General features: G+C 47.1%; 1 protein-coding gene and 1 long non-coding RNA gene across 3 annotated transcripts; both read right to left on the reverse strand.

Moving 5' to 3' along the window:
• Positions 1–767: 767 nt before the first annotated feature.
• LOC310850077 (FXYD domain-containing ion transport regulator 7-like) lies at positions 768–19,561 on the reverse strand. Of its 2 annotated transcripts, none has more exons than XM_083751188.1 (6): positions 19,372–19,561; positions 5,893–5,925; positions 5,428–5,502; positions 3,199–3,232; positions 3,022–3,056; positions 768–1,580 (listed from the first exon to the last, which is right to left on the reverse strand). In XM_083751188.1, the coding sequence occupies exons 1-6, from the start codon at positions 19,397–19,399 to the stop codon at positions 1,561–1,563; spliced, it is 225 nt and encodes a 74-aa protein (XP_083607314.1). In that variant the 5' UTR covers positions 19,400–19,561; the 3' UTR covers positions 768–1,560. The 2 variants fall into 2 exon arrangements, with proteins under 2 accessions (XP_083607314.1, XP_083607313.1); XM_083751187.1 differs by lacking the exon at positions 19,372–19,561 and adding an exon at positions 10,598–11,460.
• An 802-nt stretch (positions 19,562–20,363) lies between these two features.
• On the reverse strand, positions 20,364–23,018 carry LOC310850088. Its single transcript, XR_014567213.1, has 3 exons — positions 21,835–23,018; positions 21,657–21,744; positions 20,364–21,384 (listed from the first exon to the last, which is right to left on the reverse strand). It is a non-coding gene; the product is annotated as an uncharacterized lncRNA (long non-coding RNA).
• Between the last annotated feature and the right edge of the window lie 1,068 nt (positions 23,019–24,086).

The raw sequence follows: 24,086 nt of genomic DNA on the forward strand, positions 1-24,086 counted from the left end.
TCCACATTTAATACAAAGGATTGTTTCCAACAATAGGCCCACTGGGATTAATTAGCATGAGAAATTTACGTCCATTAATTTCTATGAGTGCACTCCACATAGAACTTAGCTGCCTACAACCTGGAGTGTAGCTTATTCCTTAGTTCTAGTGCATTATTATTATTATTATTATTATTATTATTATTATTATTAATGCCCCGCCCATCTGGCTGGGTTTCCCCAGCCATTCTGGGTGGCTCCCAACAGAGATTAAAAACAGAATAAAACACCAGACATTAAAAACTTCCCTAAACAGGGCTTCCTTCAGATGTCTTCTAAAAGTCAGGTAGTTGTTTATTTCCTTGACATTCGGTGGGAGGGCGTTCCACAGGGCAGGCGCCACTACTGAGAAGGCCCCCTGCCTGGTTCCCTGTAACCTCACTTCTCGCAGGAGTGGAAGATCAGTAAAAAAAAGAGGGGTAGAGTTCAGCTCTTTTAGAGTCCAGCTCTTTTAGAGCCAACTCCTGCCCCTTATCCTGCAAGTTCAGAATTGCAGATCCCAAGACAGCTTGGAATCATAGACTTGTAGAGTTGGGAAGGAACTTGAGGATCATCTAAGTCTAACCCCCCTGCAATGCAGGAATATGCATTTGTCCCACACGGGGAATCAAACCTGCAACCTTGGTGTTATCGGCACCATGCTCTACCCCACTGAGCTACCCAGTGGTGAGATGGAACTTTTGAGCCCATTAGGGTAACAACAAACAAAACAAAGCAAGCGAGTCTAGTTAGAAAAAAACAACCCACGTTTATTGATTGGTCAAAGTTTGCTCCATGCTTGGATGAGAGACACGGAGATGTGGATGGTACAGCAAGAAGAAGCTGTGAGCAGCGCCCCCTGGGGGAAGTGGAGTGTATGCCACAAAAGCAAGCCCTCCCTCACTCCTTTTTATTCCTTCGGCTGGCCCTATCCTTGGCTTCACAGGTGGCCCAACACCACCACCCCACCCCCAAAAAAGCGTCCTAGTTTCTAGCACTGGGGCAGATTGGCTCTTGGGTAGAATCCCCGTCCCCCTTGTGGCTATCGTGGTCATTGGACTTCTTTTTTTTCTCACAGCGTAGCGGGAGGCACAGAAAGCAAAGCAGCAGCAGCTATGGGGGGGTTAATATGCCCAGAAGCAAGGGGGCATCGCTGGGGGGGCATGGCATGGGGTGGGGTGGGTGTTTCCCAGAGGGTGGCAGCAGGCAGCGTTATTGCAGTTTAAAGGGACCCTGTTTGAGGGGTTATGGGTAGCAGCCCCCAGCGGGGTGGGTGCCAGCTGAAATAGACAGGCAGAGGGACTTTGCTACCTCATGGCCTGTGTAGCACCCCCAACCCCGCCCAGGTGCCCGCCCCCGTCATGCAATGGAAGCGCAAGAGCTAACTGGTTATAAAATTGCCCCTCCCTTGTCGAGGATAGAACGGAGAGCCCCTCCCCCTCCCGGGCAGTCGGTGCCAAGGTGCCAAGGTCTCAGGAGAAATGTTCCTGGGCGCAGTTCATCCCCCAGCCAGTCGGGAGCAACAGAGATTGGCGAGGGCACCTACACACCACCGGCTGGAGCTGGAAGAGAGAAGAAGAAGGAGAGAGGGAGAGTCTGAGAGAAGAGTGGCAGTGGCCGTGGCAAGATGGAGAGAAGCGAATCCTAGCATTCGGGAGCCCTGGCAAACAATGTCTCCCTGTAGGCTTCCCAGCTGCTGCAGGAATCGTGCTCTCCGTTGCCATGGCGTCACCATAGAGTCCTCAGCATCCCCTCCGACGTCAGCAAACTCCATGGTAACGGAAGGTGGGCGGGAGGTTACCTCAGGTGTGGGAGCTTCAAGCCGCCCTCCCTCTTGCAATTTCCTCAATGCCTCCGTAAGGAGAAGGTGAAGGGGGCAGAGAAGCAGGCACCTTCGCATGTGCACAAACTCAGATCGGCGGGAAGGGGGCTGTTTTCGAAACACCCTGGGCAGTTTGAGGCGGTAGCTGTTCTTACGGGGGTCCGACCGCATCCTGGCAAATCCAGCTTGCACCACTGAAATGGATTCGGCCCTCTTTTGCAACAGGGCCCATTCCCCCTCCCCCCAAAATATTTATTTTTATTAATTTATTTTCGCAGTAAGGAAAGGGATGTGCTGGAAACTGAGGTAATGGCTGCTTTTGAAGCAACGTTGTCTAACCTCTCTGGGAAGAAATCAGAATGAATGTCTAATAAACGTGACCTCACTTATGGGTAAAATATGGCGGTTCAGGTGGACCCCTGGCAGTGGAGGCTGGTCTGTTAGGGCATACATATGAAGTACTGCCCTGCCAACCTCAGTCTGCCCCTCAGACAGCCCCCTTCTGCCTGCCTTGGCACCCAGTCCCGAGTTCAGGGAAGGGCTCTGGCTGTCAGCTTCCTCCTCCTTAGTCTCACATACCCGTCAACTGTCCTGGAAAAAACAGGACATCCCTTTTCTTTTTACGAGAGGCCCAGATGGCCATCATGATCTCACCCTATTTCAGGCTGCACCATTTTGGGGCATGGCGCACAGAAATTTGCATTTCAAGGCACCCCAAAACTCATGTTTTTGGGTGCTGTGCTGGAAAACAGTGCTTTGGGAGGGGGGCTGCAATCTCACGCAGGTCACGTGACTCGCTCGAGACCCAGAAGATGACGTCCCAGATTTGGGCCATGCCGTGCTGGAAGGTATGGTCTCAGTGTTGCATTTGTAGAACTCAACAAGGAAGAAGATGAGGATAAAACGAGAATTAGTTGGCTTCGCTTGTCATTGGCTCTGGCTTCACCTGTTGGTGTCTCTGGCGCCCCCTACTGTTGGCCTCCGTACTGCCTACCGTACCAGTCCCAATGCACCAGCCACCACTGACCCCTGGTCTGGTTTTAAGTCGATTGAAAATAGAGAGAGAGAGGTTGTGTTGCCTGTTAAGTTTGCACAAGGCTACACACACAAACAGGCCCATGAGATACCACTTGCCCTCTGCCTCCCTCCCTCCCTCCCTCCCAAGGCCACATCACACTTACTAGGAGTCTTGCCCGATGCCCTGGGGTCCGACAGGCTGCAGAGATGAAGACACAGAAAAGGGAACAAGTGAATAGGGATGAAGGGCACAATGTTTGAGGAGGGAGGTCAAGTGGGGGGCGTTGCAGAGTTCAGGTCAGGGATGAAGACAAGAGAGAAAGTGGTCAGGAAGCACCTACCTGGGGTCAGTTTTTTTGCACTTGAACTTTTTACCTGCAGCAGGAGGAAAAAAAGAGCAAAGTATGAATGGAAGGGAAGGGCTGGGAGGCTGCAACAACGATCCTGTCTTGCTATCTGGTGGGACGAAGTGTCATTCATAAATAAATAAAAATACTACTGGGGCCTGTAACAAAAGGTTGCAGCGTAACCTCACCCTCTTATTCAGGGCTGCTGCCCAGCTGGAAAAGGAGCCATGTAGTGCTGTTCAGAGCTCTCAGCATGAGGATAGCATAGTCTAGAGTGGAGGAAAGGACCACCCCCCAAAAAAAACAACAACACCACACCACACGGTACGCCCATTGGCCTCAGCTGTACTTTGTAGTGAAATGTGTCTCTGATTTAGGACTGGAGCATTCAGATGAGCTGAACTTGGGCATTTTGTAGCTCTATAGTGAAAGGTGGGTGAGTGTCTTGATAATGAGAAAGGGGAAGGGTACCCTTTTTCACTCCTGAAAGATCTGTGCACAATGTAGGCAAACTAGCTTGTTAACTTTACAGCATGCATCACCCCCCCCCCCCGCCCACCATCTATCACCTTGTCTAGATAAAACTAATAAGGGCTTTAGCAAGGCAATTAACTCTTCTCTCATTATCCCAGTTTCCTTCCTTCCTCCACCGCTGCCACTCTTTCGACTGCCACTTCAATATTCAGCACAGTCCTGAAAGGTCACACAGGTCCTTAACAAGCTGCTAATAAAAAGTATTTCCCTTTTCATATTTTGTTTGTTTATGAAAAGATTACAGCTGTGTCATAAAATATCAGGGTATTGCTCGACAATAAAACGTAAAACGCTATTTAAATACAGTACAAAATAATCATTAAGGTGATTGGGTAATCAATAATGTCTTTAATGGCTGCAAAGGCCTGTCAGCCTAAAACGATCTTCCTCAATCACTACTGGAGGAGAAACTAAATGGCTGACATCTAGGTAAGGCCAGTCAGGGGTCTGTAACTAACAGAGCTCCTCTGGATGGCTTCAGTGACAAATGTATATATACACCTTCCACATATACCTAGGGAGATCCCTTGGTTAACCCTTTCCCTCCCAATGAAACCCCCCTGAAGCTGCTATTTGCCCTGGAAGTTGAGAAGTCACTGCTCCAGGCCCATCGCATACAGCTGTAACTTGCATTTCTGTATCTCACAATGGATAAGATTGTCTATGCTCTGGGATGAAAATAATAAGTGTCCAGAAAAGCTGAATTCTTTGCACTCGTGTCCCAAAAGCAGGTTTCCCATAGGCATCTGGTTGGCTATTGTAAGAACAGAATGTTGGACCTTTGGTCTGACCCAGCAAAGCTCTTCTTAAGTTGTTATGTATAAGCATGATGCAGAATATGACTAAATTTGCTTGTTACATTATTTTATCTATCGTGTGTGCCCCACCCTTCTTCCATGAAGCTTAGAGTATTGCTGGGGATTCACCACACAACAACAACAACCCTGTGAGTTATGAGGGAAGGGCCATGACAAGGACCAACACCATCGGTTCAGTGGAACAGCTCATGCCTTGATGACTGAAGGTCCCAACATTCAATCTCCAGTATATCTACTTTAAAAGATCAAGTAACAGGAGATGGGAAAGACATCTCCATGAGTTTCTGGAGAGCTGCTTCCAACCAAGGGAGACAACCCTGGAATGCATAAGAGTCTTGACTTGATATAAGGTACCTTCCCATGACTGGTCAAAAATCAACCAGTGAGCTTTGTGGCTGAACAGGGATATGGATGTTGGTCAGAGTTCAATGTGCTAGCCACTGCATCACTGTGGCATCTCATTTATGTTGCTTCTACTAGTCACTGGAGGGGATGAGCAGAGAGCTATTGTGGGCCCCTAATCCTGGCACCTCTGGCATCAAAAGTTTCCTGAGAGTTACTTCTGCATTTTATTTGTTGAGCAACTTTAAGGACTAGAACCTTATAGACAGGAAGGAAGGAAGGAAGGAAGGAAGGAAGGAAGGAAGGAAGGAAGGAAGGAAGGAAGGAAGGACAGATTCTTCAGTAGCTGCTGATTCCTTTGGCTAATACAGGTATCTGCATTTGGGTGGTTTGTCTGTATAATAGGGCACATATTGGACCCAAGTAAAATATCAGAACTGGGAGCTGAGGGAACCAGACAGGGAGGCCAGTGTAGGAGCCAAGAGAGGAATAAAGGAAGCATACATCAATAAAAAAAGAAGTGACTCACTCAGTGCTATCAAGATTCCCAGCACAAACATGACGATGGCCAAGACCAGTCCCACCGTGCGCAGCGTATCATAGTCTGGAAGGATAATGGAGCCGGTAAGAATGTACGATGTTCATGGTCACCCAAGCACCCAAACCAAGATGCCTTAGATGCCATATCTGCCACCCAGAGACATGCCCCGCCTCTCCCTGTAAAACCCAATCACTGCCACCCTTGCAGCCCAACATCTTAACACCGCCCCCACCTAGAGTTGAAAGGGACCCCCGAGGGGCAGCCAACTCCCTACAATATCTCTTCCTTCTCATGTGGGGCAAAAGGATCTTCAGGTAAATTCTTCTCAGAGCAGATCCCATTGACAATAGTGGACCCAAGTTAGCCATGCTCAGTAATTTCAGTGGGTCTACTTTGGGTATGACACAACCCTCAGACCCAGCGACTGTGCTGCATTTCTACAACATTACTCACCATAGGTGAAGGGATCCATGTGGCTGCTGTTATCTGGGGAGAAAACAGAGAGTGAGAGTACAGTGAGCAACCAGGCCTATTGCACATTTCATTTCATTGGCTGGTAAATCATTGTCTTGGGTAATGTCGTACCCAATATGGTTCACTACAAAAGAATGGCTTAAATAAATGTTGTATAGTTCATTCCTGCATCCACTATGTGGATAGTGTCATTATACTCATTAGTCACTAGGTGGCGCTGGGCTTAGTTGTACCTGGGTATTGCCATGCATTTCCTGTTGCTGTCCTGTTCTTATTTAAGAGAGATGTTAAAGGTTATTGCCTAGCTTCTTCTAAGTATCCTCTAAGCCTTCCATGATGATCCTTCTACATTTCTCAGTTTAGGGAGCACAATCTGGTGAATCTGAAGCCACTGGTTCCCTTCAAACCATTTGATACAGGATGTGCCATGAAGTGAGAGTCCAGCATTGACCAGGACACTGAGTTGGAGGCTAAAGCATCACTGCCCAAGGAGCTGCACCAGGATCCTGGCTGGTGCTTAAGAAGGTGCTGAAACCCAAAGCTACCAGGCAGGAACCCACATAAGAAGAGACCTGCTGGGTCAGGCCAAAGGCCCATTTAGTCTAGCATCCTGTTCTCACAGTGGCCAACCAGATGCCTGTGGAAGCCCCCAAGCAGGATATGAATGTAGTAGCCCCCTCCCCACTTGTGATTTGGGAATGCTGCCTCCAGCAGTAAAGGCAGAACATAGCCAGAATGTCTAGTAGACACTGATGGCCTCACCATCCATGAATTTGTCTAATCCTCTTTGAAAACCATCACGCTTGGTGGTCATCGCTACATCTAAATCAGGTGTCGTAGAACCAGAACCAGGACTCTCACAAGCAATTTGCCCTGGGCTTGTGGAACAAACTGACTCCCACACTACCTCACCCTAGTTCAGGGCTTGGGAACATTTTTCAGGCCAAAGTTCTCATTGCCTTCCGGGACAGTGGTAGGAGAGGCCAGAGGCAAACGTGGGTGGAGCGTTAAACGTGGGTGAATGTGCATGTTACCTTGGAATAGTAGACTACTTCCTATACGCACATGCACACACTCTTCTCTTTCATCCAGGCAAGAAAGAGGCAGGATCAAAGCTTAAGGACAAATTCCAGACAGGCAAAAGCATCCAAGGAAGGTGCAAAGTAGGGCTGGTGAGGTATCTGTCCTGGAGAGAGAGTGTGGCATGGGGAGAGTCCCAAGGACCAGAGAAAGAGGCTTGGAGGAGTGCATTTGCCCCACCCCTGTTCTTCAAAAGGAGTGGACTGGAGAAAGAAGCTCAAAGGGCCCCTTCCACACCTTGTCACTGGGAGCTCTCCTTGGTGCTGTTGGAGCAAATTGCTTCCTAAGAGCTCTCCCTGGTGGTGTTAACAACTAATCTGCTTTACTGCCTTGTGTAGATCAAGACAGGATTCGAGCGTGGCATGAGTGGGTTCAAATAGGATTGCCAGGTATCATTCTTCTAACTTCATAAGATCTAAAGCAATGAGTGATGATATAATAGCTGGGTTTTTGACCATGGTCCTCCACTCACTAAGCTCTTCTACCCTACCTGTTATTCAGCAAAAATATGAGTTGTCCTTGATACAGTAAGTGGGAAAGGAGGGGAGGTAGTGGGACCAATGGGCAGTGGGTTGAGAGGTGCAGCGACTGCAGCTGCTTTCAACCTTTTAAAGATAGCAGGTATGAATTGACACCTACTGCTGCTTCCAGGCCAGGATGGGATTTCTGCCATTGTAGAATGAAGAACACATTTTTTCCTAAGAATTGACCATTAAGTGCCTGCCTCTGCATGCATATATAGCAACTCTGGTTGGGAGTGCTTTGCTTCTGATCCTAAGATGTTTTGATACCTGATTGGAAAATTCAAATGGTGTCCCCTCCCCATGGTAAAAAAAAAAAAAGTGAATAGCTGGCAGTTTGACATCCTTTAGTATTGCCTACAATTTAAGGCAACTGCCTTAATCTTCCTAAATTTATTTATTTGTGTTCATTTCTTTACAATGATGTATTGTGTTTCTTCCATCATTGAACCCTTCCAGAAATGAACCAGACTTGGACCTGTCTAACTTCAGTAAGGCGGTGGGCCCACATTCCTTCAGACTATATCTTGGCATCTATTGGAAGGGCAGGCCCTAGTTCTCCAAACAGTGGTCTTCATCCACATCGGGTAGCATCTTTTAACAATGCAATTCTGGATGCTGCCTCTGAGCTGGGAATGTGCTTCTGGTCTTGTGCAGTCCCCCAAAAGGTGTGCAATTGGAGGGAAATAAATCTTGCAAAAGAGTACCTCTTTCTTGAATGGTACAGAAAGCGTTTTGCTTGTTGTGCAAGTGGTCCCTTGAAGAAGGCAAAGATGGGAGATCCAACAGTACTGCAACCTGCCATCTAATCTAATCTTACTTTCAGTGGATCATGAAGGCCCTTATAGGTTCCTGCCCTTTGGTGTTCTGGGTATGCAGAGCCTATATACTTAAACCAGTTTCTAAACCTCTTTAGTGGCTGAAGTTCCCGACTAAGGAACTCTGTGAACTCTTGTTCTGGCGAAGGGTCTGGTCTCTCTTAATGCAAACTTCCCAGTATCTTCCAAAAATGCCAGTTCCCATGATCCTTCAGAAGAGACTTGGAGAGTAAAACCAGTTTCAAATTGGTTTAAATTTTGCGTTGTAGACATGCCCTGATAATGATTCAAGCAGTACTGTCAAAACAGGACAGAGTGACACTGACTCATCAGGGAGTCTGGGGTGCTTACAGGCAATGGTGGATCCTTTTAACTCTGTGTCAAGGCACCTGCATTGAAGGCAGAAGGCCACAGGATCAATCCCTGCTATCGCCAGTTAAAAGGATTTACCAGCAGGTGATGGGGGAGACCTCTCTGCCTGTGAGGAACATCGTTGACAGCTCCTTGCAAGTGATGGGGAGGTGATGGGGATGGTGATGGGGAGTGTGGTGGATCACATTCCACATAGAGGGCAAATCTAAGTTGCACCAGCAATTAGCCACAGAGGCTATTTTCAGAATGCCAGGGCCATAGAACAAGGAACACCATCAAGAGTGACTCTGGGCATATACAGAGTACCTTTCCCTCACCAGTAACGAATTACACACAGCCATCCATCTAGGCTTCAGTGGAAGAGGTTCTAGGCCAGAGGTTATGACTTCAAACACATTTCCAGCGAACATGACATCCCACAGGTGTTTGGCCAACAGAGGTCTAGACACATCACATTGGGATGGTGTTCATTCTCCTCACCACCAATGGTGTCTTGGCCGCTTGATGTAATTTCAGCCATATTTGCAGGAAAGGCAGACTGATGCAGCTCTCCCATATCCTCCAGCTTCTTACAACCCATACAGGGGTCAAACACCCCTCAACTTGAGAAAATCCTTGGGAAGACAGTGTGGTGCAATGGTTAGAGTGTTGGACTAGGATCTGGGAAATTTGGATTCGAAGCCCCATTCACCCATGAAGCTCCCTGGGTGAGCTTTAGCGAGTCACTGTCTCTCAGCCCAGCCTACCTCACAGGGTTGTTGTGAGGATGGAACGGGGAGGCAAAAGAAGCACCTGGGCCATCTTGAGCTCCTTCGAGGAAAAAGTGGGATAAATTAATACATTTTTTAAAAAATCATCTGCATAGCCAAAGATAACCCAGCTACACAAATATACACACCTGCCCACTCTGACATCTCTTCCACCTTTTTGTAAAGGCCACTCACCTCACACACGGAATGGCATTTGACCACATTTTTCCCCCCCCATAAAAACCCTCCCCAATTCTCTGCACCATCAACCTCTCCCTCTATCCATCCCTTTTGGTGCAAAACCTGATATGCCCCCGATTTCCAAATGGAACTGCTATGTCTTTTAGGAGCAACACCAAAAGAGAAAATACCAGCTGCTGCAACTTCTCCCGATATATATTTATACTTCAGGCAGCAGGCAGCTTTCTCTGCTACGGCTGGAAGTGATGTTAAAATCGAGAGTTAACAGCACACACGCACACCAGTTTTCACTTGCTCCCTTCCCCCATTCTCAAAAGTGCCCCCTCCCACTGCCCCCCTAAGTCAAAATGCCACCTATGCCCCTCCTCTAAGAGCAGGTCTCGGCTCCATCATTCTGGGTTATTGGGAGAAAGGCCTGCTTCCTAGTGCCCCTACCTCTTATTAAACAAACCCACCCTACCCATCCCGGTCACCTGCATAAGTGATTCCTTCTCTCTCCCCCCTCCCCCCTCCCCCCCCCCAAACCTATCTGCAGAATATAGGTATGGAGAGGGCTCCAAAGTGCTTGATGCAAGATTGAGGGCGGTTGCTGCTGCAGCGCAGGGACTGCGGATGAATAATGCAAACTCCAATGCAGGGGATGGGGAGTTGCCATGGAGACAGGACACCGCATAGCCGGGCGCAGTGTCTTAATCCGCTGCCAGGGCTAGGAGGGGGCAGCTGAGGAGACAGGATGCTCGCTTGGGGAGCCACGCAGCTGGCGCCTTGCCAGCTGTCGACGGGAAACTTTCCTGGCTGGGACTCCTCCTGCTCCCCACCACGAAACAAGCACCCCTCGTTTTTTTAAACCCACAACTGCCCTGCCAGTGGAGGGCTGGCGAATGAAAACGACCACCCGTGTCCTCAGATCCCCTCTTGCACTCCCAAGAGTCCCATCTCTCACCCTTCCTGCTTCCCCCTGCCCCTCCTGTAGCCCCTGCAGCCTGTCCAGGAATCCAAGGGGCCAGACAGGAGGCTGGCCTGTGGGTCCAGCTCCCCCACCGCTGAGTCAGCAGGTTTCCCAGAAAGTTCTGGAAGCCGGCCAGGGAAACACCCTGCAGACAGCAATAACCAGGGCAGCCGCAGAGATAAAGGGAGAGGCGCTTCGCAGAGATGCTTATTAAATGGAGAAGCATTTCTTTCTCTCTCTCCTTCTCCCCACAACACCTCCTGCCACAATCAGGCTGAGAATGTCCTCGTCTGCCCACCAAAATCAAAGCAGCCTATGAGGCTGATGCTCTGCAGTGCTGAAGATGCCTAGGAATTCTGTTTAAAGTGCTGACCCTGTTCAGAATTTGGGATTCGGGGTTGGAAGGTGGAGGTGGGGTGTGTGTGGCTCCAGGCCAGCCCCTCAGAAGTCCTTGAAGTAAAACAGCATTTCTTTGGCTGGCAGATTCTTGCTGGGCAGGGGCCCAGGATAATGCCAGTGGTAGGTTAAGGACTGTGAGCCTTTGGAAAGGTACTTCTGCATTTGAAAACTGCCTGAGGCAGGAACTCTTAATAGGCAACAATATCTGCTCTGATAGAATAAGCATTAGTGGTGCGTTGACCACAGGCAGTTTCATTCTGGGCTAAACGGCTCCAGTAATTAAGTCACAGAGCCTGTTCTCAGGATGCCAGAGCTCGGCCCTAGAAATGCAATTAAGATCAGTGGCCTAAGCATGTGCAGAGTGCCTTTTCCTCATCAGTGACTCAGCCTGCCATCTAGGCTTAAGTAGAAGAGTTCCAAGTTGGCGGGGGCGTGGTATGATTTCAGACACAATTTGCACACTACAAATCTAAACTGAGCAGTAACTAATGTAGTAACTAATGTAGCAGTAACTAAGCAGTGACTAATGTAGGATTCTGGGAATTGCAGTTTTGTGAGTGTGCAAAGAACCCCCTTTTAGGGGCCCCAATGCGTCTTCACATTATAGTTCCAGAGTTATTGGTTGGTAATCATGACAGCTAAGCTTGAAACCAGTTTACATGTGTAGTCCATATTTTAGTCTGGCCCCTCTTTAAAAATTAAGCTCTGATCACAAGTCTGTCCTGTGCATGGGAACTAGCTTTGGGTGATGGTGATGAGTCTTATTATTGTTGCTATTGCAAATACTGTTTAAAGGTTCGTTGTGGAGCAGAAACAAATGTTGGAGAGGACTTTAGTCTCCAGCAGATTCTAATCTGAATTTGTTTATAAAACCTGCCCATCAGATTGTTTTTCACTACATCCAGCTATGGAGACTGTTGGATACTTAGTTTTTAAGGTGCAGAGATGTTGACTTTTGCAAGAATACTTAATATTGCCTTAAAACTCACCTACAAAAATTAGTTCATGTTCTTTTAAATATCATAATCATTTGAATTTCAGAAGCAAAACTGGATCGTCTGAACTTTTTTAAAAAAATCAAATCTGAATATGGAGGTGTTAATGAATTCCAAATTTGTGTGAATTTCATTTCATCTGTTACTCTAATGCAAAGTCGTCAATGGGCTCAGAGGGTGGTCCTAGACAACTCACTATGGTTTAACTTGACTTCTCCATCTCTGAAATGGAAGTAATAAAGCAGGAGCCTACAGGCTTCTTATGAGGCTCAGTGAGATAAGGACTGTAAAATACTTCAAATGAGAAGTAATACATTAATTATGAGTCACCAATATTATTCTGCAAAGTAGTATCTCCTTAAAATTGTGGATAGGCAGGCAAGAGCTTTGATGGAGGAACTGTCTCATTTATCATGGTATGAGCAAGACAGCCAGTTTTTACTGGATAGGTTCTGGAGAGGATCAGCTATGGAACAGATTTTGGGAGATTGGGCTCTAGGTGCATAGGAGGACTCAAGCTTCAAGGTGACACAGAACTCTTCAGCACGCAAATCGAAGAGTTCTGTCACACAGTTAAAAACTTGCACACTCGTCCAATAGGTCCCTCTATTTGTCAGGAGCCTTTCAGCAAACAATGGAGCTTTTCACCTCAAATAATTCTCCATCGGGCACAAATAGCAGCCACTTCTCATGAATATGCAAACATCCAGCACTACACATAAGTGACAGCTCTTAGGTTTCTCTGCTGGTGAAAAATAGCAGCAGAAATATCAGAGGAAGTCTCTGTTGGTGTCACAAGACATGTCCTCATGATCAACTACCACAGATTTCTGAAATCTTTAATATCCTTTAAACCATTCTGTTTGACCACAAAATCAAGGTGGCTGAGAATGCCCTCCCCCCCACCTGAATTCAAATTACGTACTGTATTCAGTGGCTATTGATGACTGCAGAAACAAACCTAGCAGTTCAGCCCTACACATTCCAAGCCTATAATCAGAAATAAACCCCACTGAGTTCACCCCCCAAGTAAATGTGCCCAGGACTGCAGCCTAAATGTTTCCACATTCAGTAACTTGTTGGTTAAAAACCAACAATACATGTGATTCTGTGAATAATACCCCAGGAGAGTATTCCCTAAGGAGGTTAGTGCACCCGTGGGTATCTGAATTCACATGGAATTTACTTCCTACCTGTTTTCCCTAGTAAATCTGAGGCCCTTTTTCATGTACCTCCTCTATGAGAGGTTCTGAGGCTGGCAACAACACAAGAATTGGCCTTTTCTGCAGTGGCTCCCCGTTTGTGGCAAGCTCTCCCCAGGGAGGTTCATGAGGCATCTTCATTATATATATTTTAAGGCACCAGGCAAAAACATTCCTCTTCAACCAGGCCTTTGGCTGAGTAATATTCTGCAGCCTTCTAAATGTGTTTGTGCGAGGTGGGGTTATTAATAATGATGATGATGACGATGATGATTATATTATTTATACCCCACCCATCTGGCTAAGTTGTTTTGTTGCTTCTGTTTTAACTATTTCTTTTTGCTCTTATCTTGTATTGTTATCTTGTGAGCTGCCCTGAGATCTTTTGATGAAGGGAAGTATATCTATCTATATCTATCTATATCTATCATCTATCTATCTATATCTATCTATCATCTATCTATATCTATCTATCTATCTATCTATCTATCTATCTATCTATCTATATCTATCTATATCTATCTATCTATCTATCATCTATCAAGCAAACAAATATGTGGGTAAATCTATGGCTGTACGGTTTTGCAGCTGTCCAAACTTGCCAAGGGAAGCTTCCTCCTAGAGGCTGAGAGGGGAAAGGCTTTCTCAAACGTTACACAAGTGATTTTCAAAGGATAGGTAGCCTGGGAATGCATGAGTTCCAAAAGGGGATACAGTATTTATTTAACTTACTGGTTTGGGGTGGGGAGAGGACTTTACCAATGGACAAACAGCAACCACACTTCTAGCAGGGCATACATGAAAAATGCAAACAGATGTGCAGGTAAGTAACAAACAGCCAGTGCTCATATTCAGGAATCTGGTAGGTGCTTATCACAAGCCATTTAGGGACTACTGTGCCGGGTATATTTATTTTAGCCCTGAGCAAATTGCTGTAAGCGTACACCTAAACATCTAAAGAATGAATGCAACCAGGGCCGGATTTAGGTTTGATGAGGCCCTGAGCTACTGAAGGTAATTGGGCCCTTTATGTGTCCAGCTGTCCTTTGTCAACAACAAATTGTCGCTGTTTCTTGTGTTGAATATATGCTATATGGTAATTTATGGACCTAATAGGTATCTAAAGCCATTTGCACATAACAAAATATGTATTTTATCAAAGTAATTGATATAGAAATGAGCAAACCAGGCTAGGGAGCAGCTAGCAGGAGGGGCCTATTACTTACATCATAGGAGCCTACACAACACAAAACACTATTGATGTATGTAGGTTTTATTTTATTTGTTTTTTATCTTATATTTTGGAGATGTACATCCAGGTTGTTTTTTCCTTTAATTTTTTTGGGGGGCCCATGGAGGGTGGGGCCCTAGACTATGGCTTGTTTAGCTTATACGTAAATCCAGCACTGAATGCAACAAACTTTTTCATCATACAAGCACACTTGGCAAGGAGCTGCGATTGTCTGGATCTCCCTGTTGACTGCTGCAGAGTACACAAACTTAAGTTTGCTACTGCAAATGGCCCTGAGCAGCTAAGTTACTAAGCAGCCACATAACCTCTGTGGCTGGGATCGATGCATATAGCAAACAATAACCTTTCCTGACTCCCTCCAACTTCCCAGCCTGCGTGCAGGAAAGCACATCACCTTGGCCTGGGCAGAGAGGGCAGTTCCATCACGATGAGGAGGAGGGGAACTGTTGCAGACTGCTGGATGCATGCATGCATGCACGAACACACACAAAAGCACACCCTGTATTCTCGCCTTCCCTAGTAAACAGACGTACACCTTTCCTAGAACGCCTGCAGACTGGCGGCTGGTACAGAAGTCCCTCCCAAGCAACGCCTTATTCACCAACATATCCTGCCACAGGGTCACATTTCCAGAGTGTATTACAACCACACTTCAAACAGGGGAGATGGTTGCACACATTTTGAGCATTATGTGTAATAGAGGCTTGTTCCCCTGCTTCGTACCTGGCGAACATCCATTTATGAAACTGCAGGTTGTTGATTCACATGGAGGGGGGGAATAGGAAGCTGCCTTCTACAGAGTGATGCCACTGTTCCGTTTAGCTCAGGGGTCAGCAACCTTTTTCAGCCGTGGGTCGGTCCACCATCCTCCAGACCATGTGATGGGCCGGATTATATGGGGGGGGGGGATGAACGATTTCCTATGCCCCATAAATAACCCATGGATGCATTTTAAATAAAAGCACACATGCTGCTCATGTAAAAACAGCAGGTAGACCCCACAAATAAACCAGAGATGCATTTTAAACAAAAGGACACATTCTACTCGTGTAAAAACACGCTGATTCCCGAACCATCCATGGGTCAGATTGAGAAGGCAATTGAGCTGCATCCAGCCCCTGGGCCTTAGGTTGCCTACCCCTGGTCTACACTGACTGGCAGCAGCTCTCCAGGATTTCAAGCAGGGAGCCTCTTCTACCTGGAAATACTGGGGACTAAACCTGAAACCTCCTGCATTTGAAGCAGATCCTCTACCACTTAGATATGGTCTTTCCCCAAGGGCTACATAGACCCTCCAGCAACAATCTACACATTCTAAGTTAGCTCTATGCACATGCCCCCCCCCCCCGTGTTAAATGAATGTATGGAGAAGGAGAGATAGTGTGCTCTTGACCCCACCAGCCTGTCACCCCAATGGTCAAGCATTCAACATCACTACGAACCACGCATGTCCACAGCTGCAACAGCCTTAACAGCTACAAACTGGATCAAGCAAATGAAAAGAGCTTAGATTTGATTAGGGAGCCAGATAATACTCAGCATAAACCATAATTTAATACTTAAAACACAGTCTGCAAAATATTCCAGAATAACTATCCACATTTGCGGGGGGAAATGTATATACGGGAGGTTGTGGTTGTTTTTTGCAGACGATGGAAGTAACTATTCCCCATGGACTCTGCCTACTGCATTGATTCAGTTGCAAGCTTTAAGACCAATAAAACAAGATACGTACTGGTAACATTTTCTTGTCTTAAAACCAAGATGATTGGTAATGAAAAGAACCAGGGAAGGGAGTCCTAAAACTGGAGAACCAGAAATCCAGGCATATCGTCCAAAAATAGGCAGTGCTTCAATTGCAGGGAGAGAGCCTGTCCCCCTTAGCCTTTTCGACGGCCATTTCAGCTTCTGTTTTTAGAAATCTATTGAGGGGGTATGATTTAGCTGAAATTGGAGGAACTCCGCAGTGGGGCTTGTAGGTTTCCTTAAGGGTACTCCAACCCTATACAACATTTAGAAGACACCTGAAAGCAGCCCTGTATAGGGAGGTTGTGAAGGTTTAATGTTTTCTATGTGTTGGAAGCTGCTCAGGGTGGCTGGGGCAACCCAGAAAATATTTGTTGTTGTTGTTGTTGTTGTTGTTGTTGTTGTTGTTACTACTGCTACTCCCTACTCAATTGAGTAGAAGAACCTTATGCATGTACATGCACAGCACATGTAATACCATATGTGTGACCACTAGGTGACAGCGTGGCTGGCAGACAAATGGAGTATGTGGTGTGGGGTGTTCAATGGGGAGATGGAATGTATTCATGCCCCTATTGTCAATTGTTGTCTCATCCTTAGCACCTAACTCCTATGTATGTTTACCTGCCAATTGCCTTCCTGATTCCTCATGGGAACTAGGAACATCCATCACTACCAGGCCCCAAATGTACAGGACAAACTTAGATACCATGGCCATGCACTCAAATGCCCAGAATTGCAGATCTCGCGCTCTTGCAAACACCCACTCAATACAACATGCACACCCAGGAGAAAATGCCATTCATGCACGCACACAAAACTAGCAGATGGTACAGCATACACACACAATCACACCATCTGCACCTAGCCTGAAACTTCACACACACAATGGTAACATGGCATTCATAGAATCAGCTCAAGCATGCACCCTAACACACCCAGGACAACATCATTTATACAATTAAGCCAAGAGGATAAGCATCTGTTTTTGCTCCTGTCTACAATTGCATCCTAACCGAGACAACTTTTATATAGAGGGGATACTCCATTTAAATGAGCTATCCAGGCACATCAATGTAATGGATGTAAATTAGGGAGAGTGAGATGTCAAGAAGGCTGTGTCTCTTCAGACTTCATGCCAAACCATGGTTTGCACCAGCCATCACTTAGATCCCCAACCAGCTTGTGTTTTCAAACGTACAGCAGGCAAACCGTGGTTCAGAGTGGCTCGCTTGCTTTCCTTTTTCTGTCTGCTCAGCACTCTCTTTTCTGGGTGTACCAGCCCTTGGAGGTGGAACAGCAACTGTAATTGCAATTCATCCATTCAGATGCCACACCAAGCTACAGTTACTGCAAATCATAGTTTAAAAACCCATTACAAACCATGGTTTCTGATTCTGGTCCACGCAACACGGTTTCTCTGTGTGGGTTTCACAGGGAAACTATGGCAAAGGTTCTCTAACCACGGTTTGGCATTGTGTCCGAAGAAGTGAATCTTAGCATGTGTGGGCTGGAGGGGCCAAAGTTCAGGCAGGGAGCCAATGCTTTGCATTCAGAAAGTCCTGAGTTCGGATTCCAATATTACCAGTTAAAAAGGGTCAGGCAGTGGGGCAGGGGACCCTCTGTCTGAGATCTTGGAGATCTGCTGCTGGTCAGTTTACTGGACTGGGTGGACAAACAGTCTGATATGGTATGAAGCATCATAGATGTGAGTGATATCATCTACAACAATTTCTGCAAAGAATCGATCTCTCTCTCTCTCTCTCTCTCTCTCTCACACACACACACACACACTCCTCTGCACCACAAGCAGCTCTCAACACTGTCGAAGCCGGGAAAAGTAAACAGGGCATGTACACTGTGTACACAGCACACAAGCACAACTGACTGGGCATTCAGAGCTCTGCACAAACTCTTCCTCTCCCACCCCGCTGCCAACCCCCGCCATCAAAACAACCGCAGCATCCCTGCTTCTGCAAAGTTGCACATTCCATCCAAGCATCCAACCCCCTTGATGCACAGAGGCTGCCGCCGCTGCCGCTGGGCAGCATCCTGGTCCTCCCCGTGCTGTCAGTCAAACAGCAGCTGCAGAAGCTGATGACTTCAGGCTTCCCAGGACTGCAGTGAGCCGGGCAACATGCTATGTGACTGCAAACACACACACAGAGCTCACATATTTAGCCCCTGCAGCGACTCCTCCCTGGGGAATTCTGCGGGGGGGGGGGGGAGAAGAGGAGGAGAGGCGAGGAAGCAAGCAAGCAAGCAAGCAAGCAAGCAGGAAGGCAACAGCTTAACACCTGCCTCTGCAGTCTCCAGTTAAGCAACAGCCACACAGAGAGAAATGCCAGGGCAAAAGGTGCTCGCTCGCACACGGAGCACCTGCCGGTTCCCAACAAACTGCCAACAACCCCAAGCCAGCCAAGGTTTCCTGGGGATGGTCCTGCAGCCCCCGCGGAGTTCATTCCGTGGGACCGTCTCCCCATCGCAGCTGCTCCCCGGTGCCTCAAAGTTGCAGAAGCACAAGCGCTGCCCGCCCCACTCCACCCAGCAACACACACACACACACACACACACACACACACACACACACACACACTCCTCCCTCCTGATGTAAGGAATTGCAGGGAAAGGGGGGAGCGGGGCAGTTCAGTGCAGCCAGGGTTAGCGCAGTTTTCGACACGCAAATCGGAAGTTCTTCCGTCCGCTCCGGAGCGACTCCGGAGCCATTCCGGAGCAGGAGCACCAGCTCCGCATTCCCGGCTCCTTCAAAGGAAATCTGCCGGTTCGTTTTTGCCCGGAGAAGCGAGTCTCGTTTGAACCAAGCGGGGCTTCCTTTTTTGCACGCGCAAAGCAGTGGGTTTTGTGCGGGGTCTCCCATCAGCGCCCCACTCCTCCAATTTTTCTCTGCTTCTGGAAGGAAGCGGGTGGCTAAAACTCGGGCTCCCTCAAAAAATAGTAATGTGGCAGGCAAATAGCTAAACTACCCCCCAACCCAGAAAACTCATTGCCTCTGATTTCCAAGAAGGCTTCCTCCTGCCCCGCAATATCTAGTCTTGGGCAAAGCTGGGAGATTGGGGGCTGGACTAGATGAGCTTGTGGGGTGCCCCGCTCGGAAGCCCCCCTCACCCAGCCCTTGCCCCGTCTCCCCGGAGGTGGGAGGGGGGCGAATCTCACCATGCAGGGGCGTCGGGGGGGTAGCCATGGTGGTGGTGGTGGTGGTCGATGCGGTGACGCAGCTGCTCCTCTTCGCGGGTCCGATCCGTAGCCAAGAGCGAATGCGGCACAGCCCAGCTGGGAGGGAGAAGCGCTAAGACTGGCGTGAAGATGCGGGGCTGGCGGGTGTTTTCCCCCTCTCTTCCTCCCCCCCCCTTCGTTCCACGTGGGGAGGGAGGGGCCAGTGGAAAGTGGAAGGAATCGAGGAAGGAGGAGGTGGAAACCTCAGACCTTGGACTTGCTTCTTACCGCCCCACGCGCTCCATCCCAGGACCCTTAGGAAAGAGAACCCAGGAATCCTGCATGTGGTTCCTAGACACACACACACACACACACACACACACACACACAAGTTCCCAGCTCCCAAAAATCACACCTCCTCTTCTCCCCCACCCCCAAACAAGATGTAGTGGTAGCCACTGGTTTAAAGGGTTTGAGTGGTGGGGGGGGGGGACGACAAATAACTTTTTTAAAGCCTTTATTCGTTTAACGGATATGCCACTTTCCCTCAGTGTCCAAAGCAGTTCACAAGAGACATCAGCTACTTTTTATTTATTTCTGATTTTTAAAATAAAAAAATCCTTCAAAAATGCACTGCGCAACTGAAAACAAGTACGTAAGGCAAAGTCAACGGATCAAATTTAATATTAGAATGAAATAATACAAGCAAATGCAAGGTCAACGTTAATAGGGAAAAAGAACACAATTCTCCATGACCACATCCAGGTACATCAACAGCACAAAAAGTCAAAACAAAAAACATTCCTTCCAGTAGCACCTTAAAGACCAACTAAGTTAGTTCTTGGTATGAGCTTTCGTGTGCATGCACACTTCTTGCATGCACACGAAAGCTCATACCAAGAACTAACTTAGTTGGTCTTTAAGGTGCTACTGGAAGGAATTTGTTTTGTTTTGACTATGGCAGACCAACACGGCTACCTATCTGTAGCACAAAAAGTGTGAGAGCCGGCAGGGTGTGACTGGTGCCGTTGTTTTTTTTAATGCTATGATGCTTCCAGCTGGACTGAAAGGAAGCAAGGTGGACTGGGAGTGTTAAACAGCAGGGTGGCTGGAGGCCCAGTGCTCTCTTTTTCTCACATTGTGGCAGCATGAAAGGGGAAGGGGTCTGCAAGAGAGAAAGAAGAAAAGAAGGGTGCTGCAGGATCAGGCCAGGGGCCCATCTAGTTCAGCATCCTGTTCTCACTGTGGGCAACCAGATGCCCATATGAAGTCCACAAGCTGGACCTGAATGCAACAGCACCTCTTGCGTCCAGTGTGGTGCAGTGGTTAAGAGCGGTAGACTCGTAATCTGGTGAACTGGGTTCGCTTCCCTGCTCCTCCACAAGCAGCTGCTGGGTGACCTTGGGCCAGTCACACTTCTCTGAAATCTCTCAGCCTCACTCACCTCACAGAGTGTTTTTTGTGGGGGAGGAAGGGAAAAGGAGAATGTTAGCCGCTTTGAGACTCCTTTGGGTAGTGATAAAGTGGGATATCAAATCCAAACTCCTCCTCCTCCTCCTCTTCTCCTGCAATTGCTGGTATCCACTTCTGAATTCTGGATGTCAGCCCTTAATAGTCTTAACTTCCATGAATTTAGTTCTTCCTTCAAGCCATCCAAGCCAGTGTCCATCACCACCTCTTGTGGCAGCAAATTCCAAATTTTAACTCTATGCTGTGTGAAGAAAGACCTTCTTTTGTCTGTTCCGAATCGTCCAAGATTCAACTTCCTTGGACGGCCCCAAGCTCTGGTATTATAATCCACTTTCTCCACACGGTGCCTGATTTTGTAGACTTCTATCATTGCTTTCTCTTGCTATTTTTCTAAACAGAAAAGTGCAGTCGAGAGCAAAGTCTAGACTGGATTGGTGAAGCAAATCTGACAGTGGAAAGTCTTACCTCCATGAAGAAGGAGGCCAATAAGAGAAGCTTGAGACAAGGGCTGGGAGAGTCAGGAGAATTCAGGGTTTGCACACCCTCTGGAGAGCCAGAAAGGAAGCAATATTATGAGAGAGATGCAAAGGCAGGCAGAGATAGAGGCAGGCTCATTTCAATGTTATGTGCAAATATTCTGGAAGCAAATAACATGGAAAGGAGCACCCAACTTGTGCTACATTCTGCTATATTTTCGGAAGTGTCTTTTATGTTGCGTGAAAGCTAAACTGTAACGCAGAATTAACAGGGAAACATCGGCAAAATGGAATAACCTGCCATGTGAATGCAGCCAGAGTCTGATCTTTATTTATTACCCTGATTTGTTTGCAGACAGATTGCATGCCTTCCTCTCTCATTCATTCGTCCCACCCTTTTCAAGGCGTTTCCATGTCACTTTCCAACCTGCAGAAGGTCCATTTAAAAGAAGAGAAAGAAGCTGATTTATTTATCCAAGGCAAGAGAGTGCTTTAATCCACTTTTAACTGCGCAAACCTAATGTTCTGGTCTGGCAGTCTGGAGGCGCCCTGCAGCTAAAGAGCCTGCAGGGCTTGGGAAAATTAAAACCCTGTTGCGGTTGGTGGCTTCCATTGGTGGTTTTTGCAGGATAGCACCGATAAATGCACAAAGCTGTAGACTAGAGTGGGGGGAAGATCTATGCTATGAGCAGCGAGATCCAGCTTTCTGTTACCACAAGGGAGAAAGAATTTAAAAAACCATTCACTCTCTCAAAGGAAACAAAGTCAGGATGATTAGAACCAGCAGCGAAAGAAAGGGCTTCTTTAACAGAGAACATAACTAGCTTAGAGAACGAGGGGTCGCATGACTACAATGTGATGGGTACTGGCTGCAGTGGAGCGCTTAGGTATATTTAGTCTCTGGGCTTTATGGGAAGAAGACATCTTTTTGAAGGAGGGATAGTGATGTTGCTTCATTCCTTTCCAAATGTAGCAAACCAGCCCTTTGGCGATAGAATCGTAGGGTCGAAAGGGACCACGAGGGTCATCTAGTCCAACCCTCTGCAACACAGGAATCTTTTGCCCAGCATGGGGCTCAAACCCATGACCCTGAGATTAAAAGTCTTGTGCTCTACTGTCTGAACTATCCCAGATTAACTGAGTTGGGGGGCCTTCCTCCTCATTCTGCTGGACATCTGGCTGAAAGTCCTGCCCTGATGGTACCTTTGCTATAGCACAACTTATTTTTAAAGGGGGTTGGCCAAATGGATGGAGGATAGACTAGTGGGAGATGGTACATCAAGACAACTGGGGCATTGCCTTCAACAACTTCTGCCTTCCTTCCTACTGACAACCAGTCCTCAGTCTCAGCCCTGGTAGAACACAACAGAAAAGAACAGGGGACAAAAGTATTACAGTGGTACTTTGGTTCTCAAACTTAATCCATTACAGAGGTCCGTTCCAAAACCAAAGTGCTCCAAAACCAAGGCGCGCTTTCCCATAGAAAGTAATGCAAAACAGATTAATGCTATCCAGACTTTTAAAAACAACCCCTAAAACAGCAATTTAACATGAATTTTACTATCTAACAAGACCATTGACCCATAAAATGAAAGCAATGATCAATGTACTGTACTATAAAATAAATAAGACAGTATTGTCTTTTTCCCTCCTGCACTGATGATAGTCATTGTTTGGATGGGGGGCTTTTATCCATTTCCGCAGTCACACAATCAATCAGTCAGTAGCTGAATTGGGTTCCACATAGGACAGGCACAAAAACAAATTAACCGAAAAAGCCTCAAAAACAAAAACGCAAAATAAATAGCAAAAACAAAAGCGCCAAACTTAATCCGTTCTGGAAGTCCATTTGACTTTCGAAATCTTCGAAAACCAAAGCGCAGCTTCTGATTGGTGAAGGTGCCCCACAAACAGTAGCTGACAGCCGCATCGGACATTTGGCTTCTGAAATACACTCAGAAACCAGAACACTTACTTCTAGGTTTTTGGTGTTTGAGAACCAAGGCGTTTGAGTACCAAGGCATTTGAGAACCAAGGTACCACTGTAATCCTTTGGCTCTGCCTGTCAGCTGGCTCTGGCTCCACCTACTGTTTGGATACCTGCTTTCTGCCCTACCAGTCACAATGAGCACCAGCTACCACTGGGGTAGACCTAGTCAAACAGCTCTCCCCACCCTCTCTCTCCCCTCTGAAGTGGTACCATTCAGGATCCCATAACCTCCGTCTACTTAGGGGTGGGGGAAAATATATTTTTCAGCCAGGAAGCCACATGCCCTCATTCAGGGCATATTCCAGTGGTAGGCAGGGGGGCAGGCGCAGAGGGGAAAAGTGGTCTAAGCAACAGATGCTAGTGACAAAAGCAGTAGCTTACATTGCAGCCTTGCTAAAGCCAGAGGTTAGGAAAATAGGAAGATGCCTTATATGGAGTCCAAGCAGGGGAGCAGAACTTTTGTACTCAAGCCCCCATGATCTGCATCCAGCATGGCCAATTTTTAAAAATGTATTTATGTATTTATTAAATTTCTATACCACCCTCCCTCCAAGGATCACAGGGCAGTTTACAATATAAAAACACAAAAATGCATAACATAGCAAGAAAGCTGTAGCCCGGAAACATCTGCAGGGCCACACATTCCCCATTGATGCCCCACTGCATACATAAGTCCAGGGGGTTCAGCAGAGCCTGCTGCCATTATTATTATTATTATTATTATTATTATTATTATTATTATTAAAATTTGCATACCACCCTATACCCACAGGTCTCAG

Source organism: Podarcis gaigeae (genome assembly GCF_964106915.1).
Source record: "Podarcis gaigeae genome assembly, chromosome: 8".
Lineage (NCBI taxonomy): Eukaryota > Metazoa > Chordata > Lepidosauria > Squamata > Lacertidae > Podarcis > Podarcis gaigeae.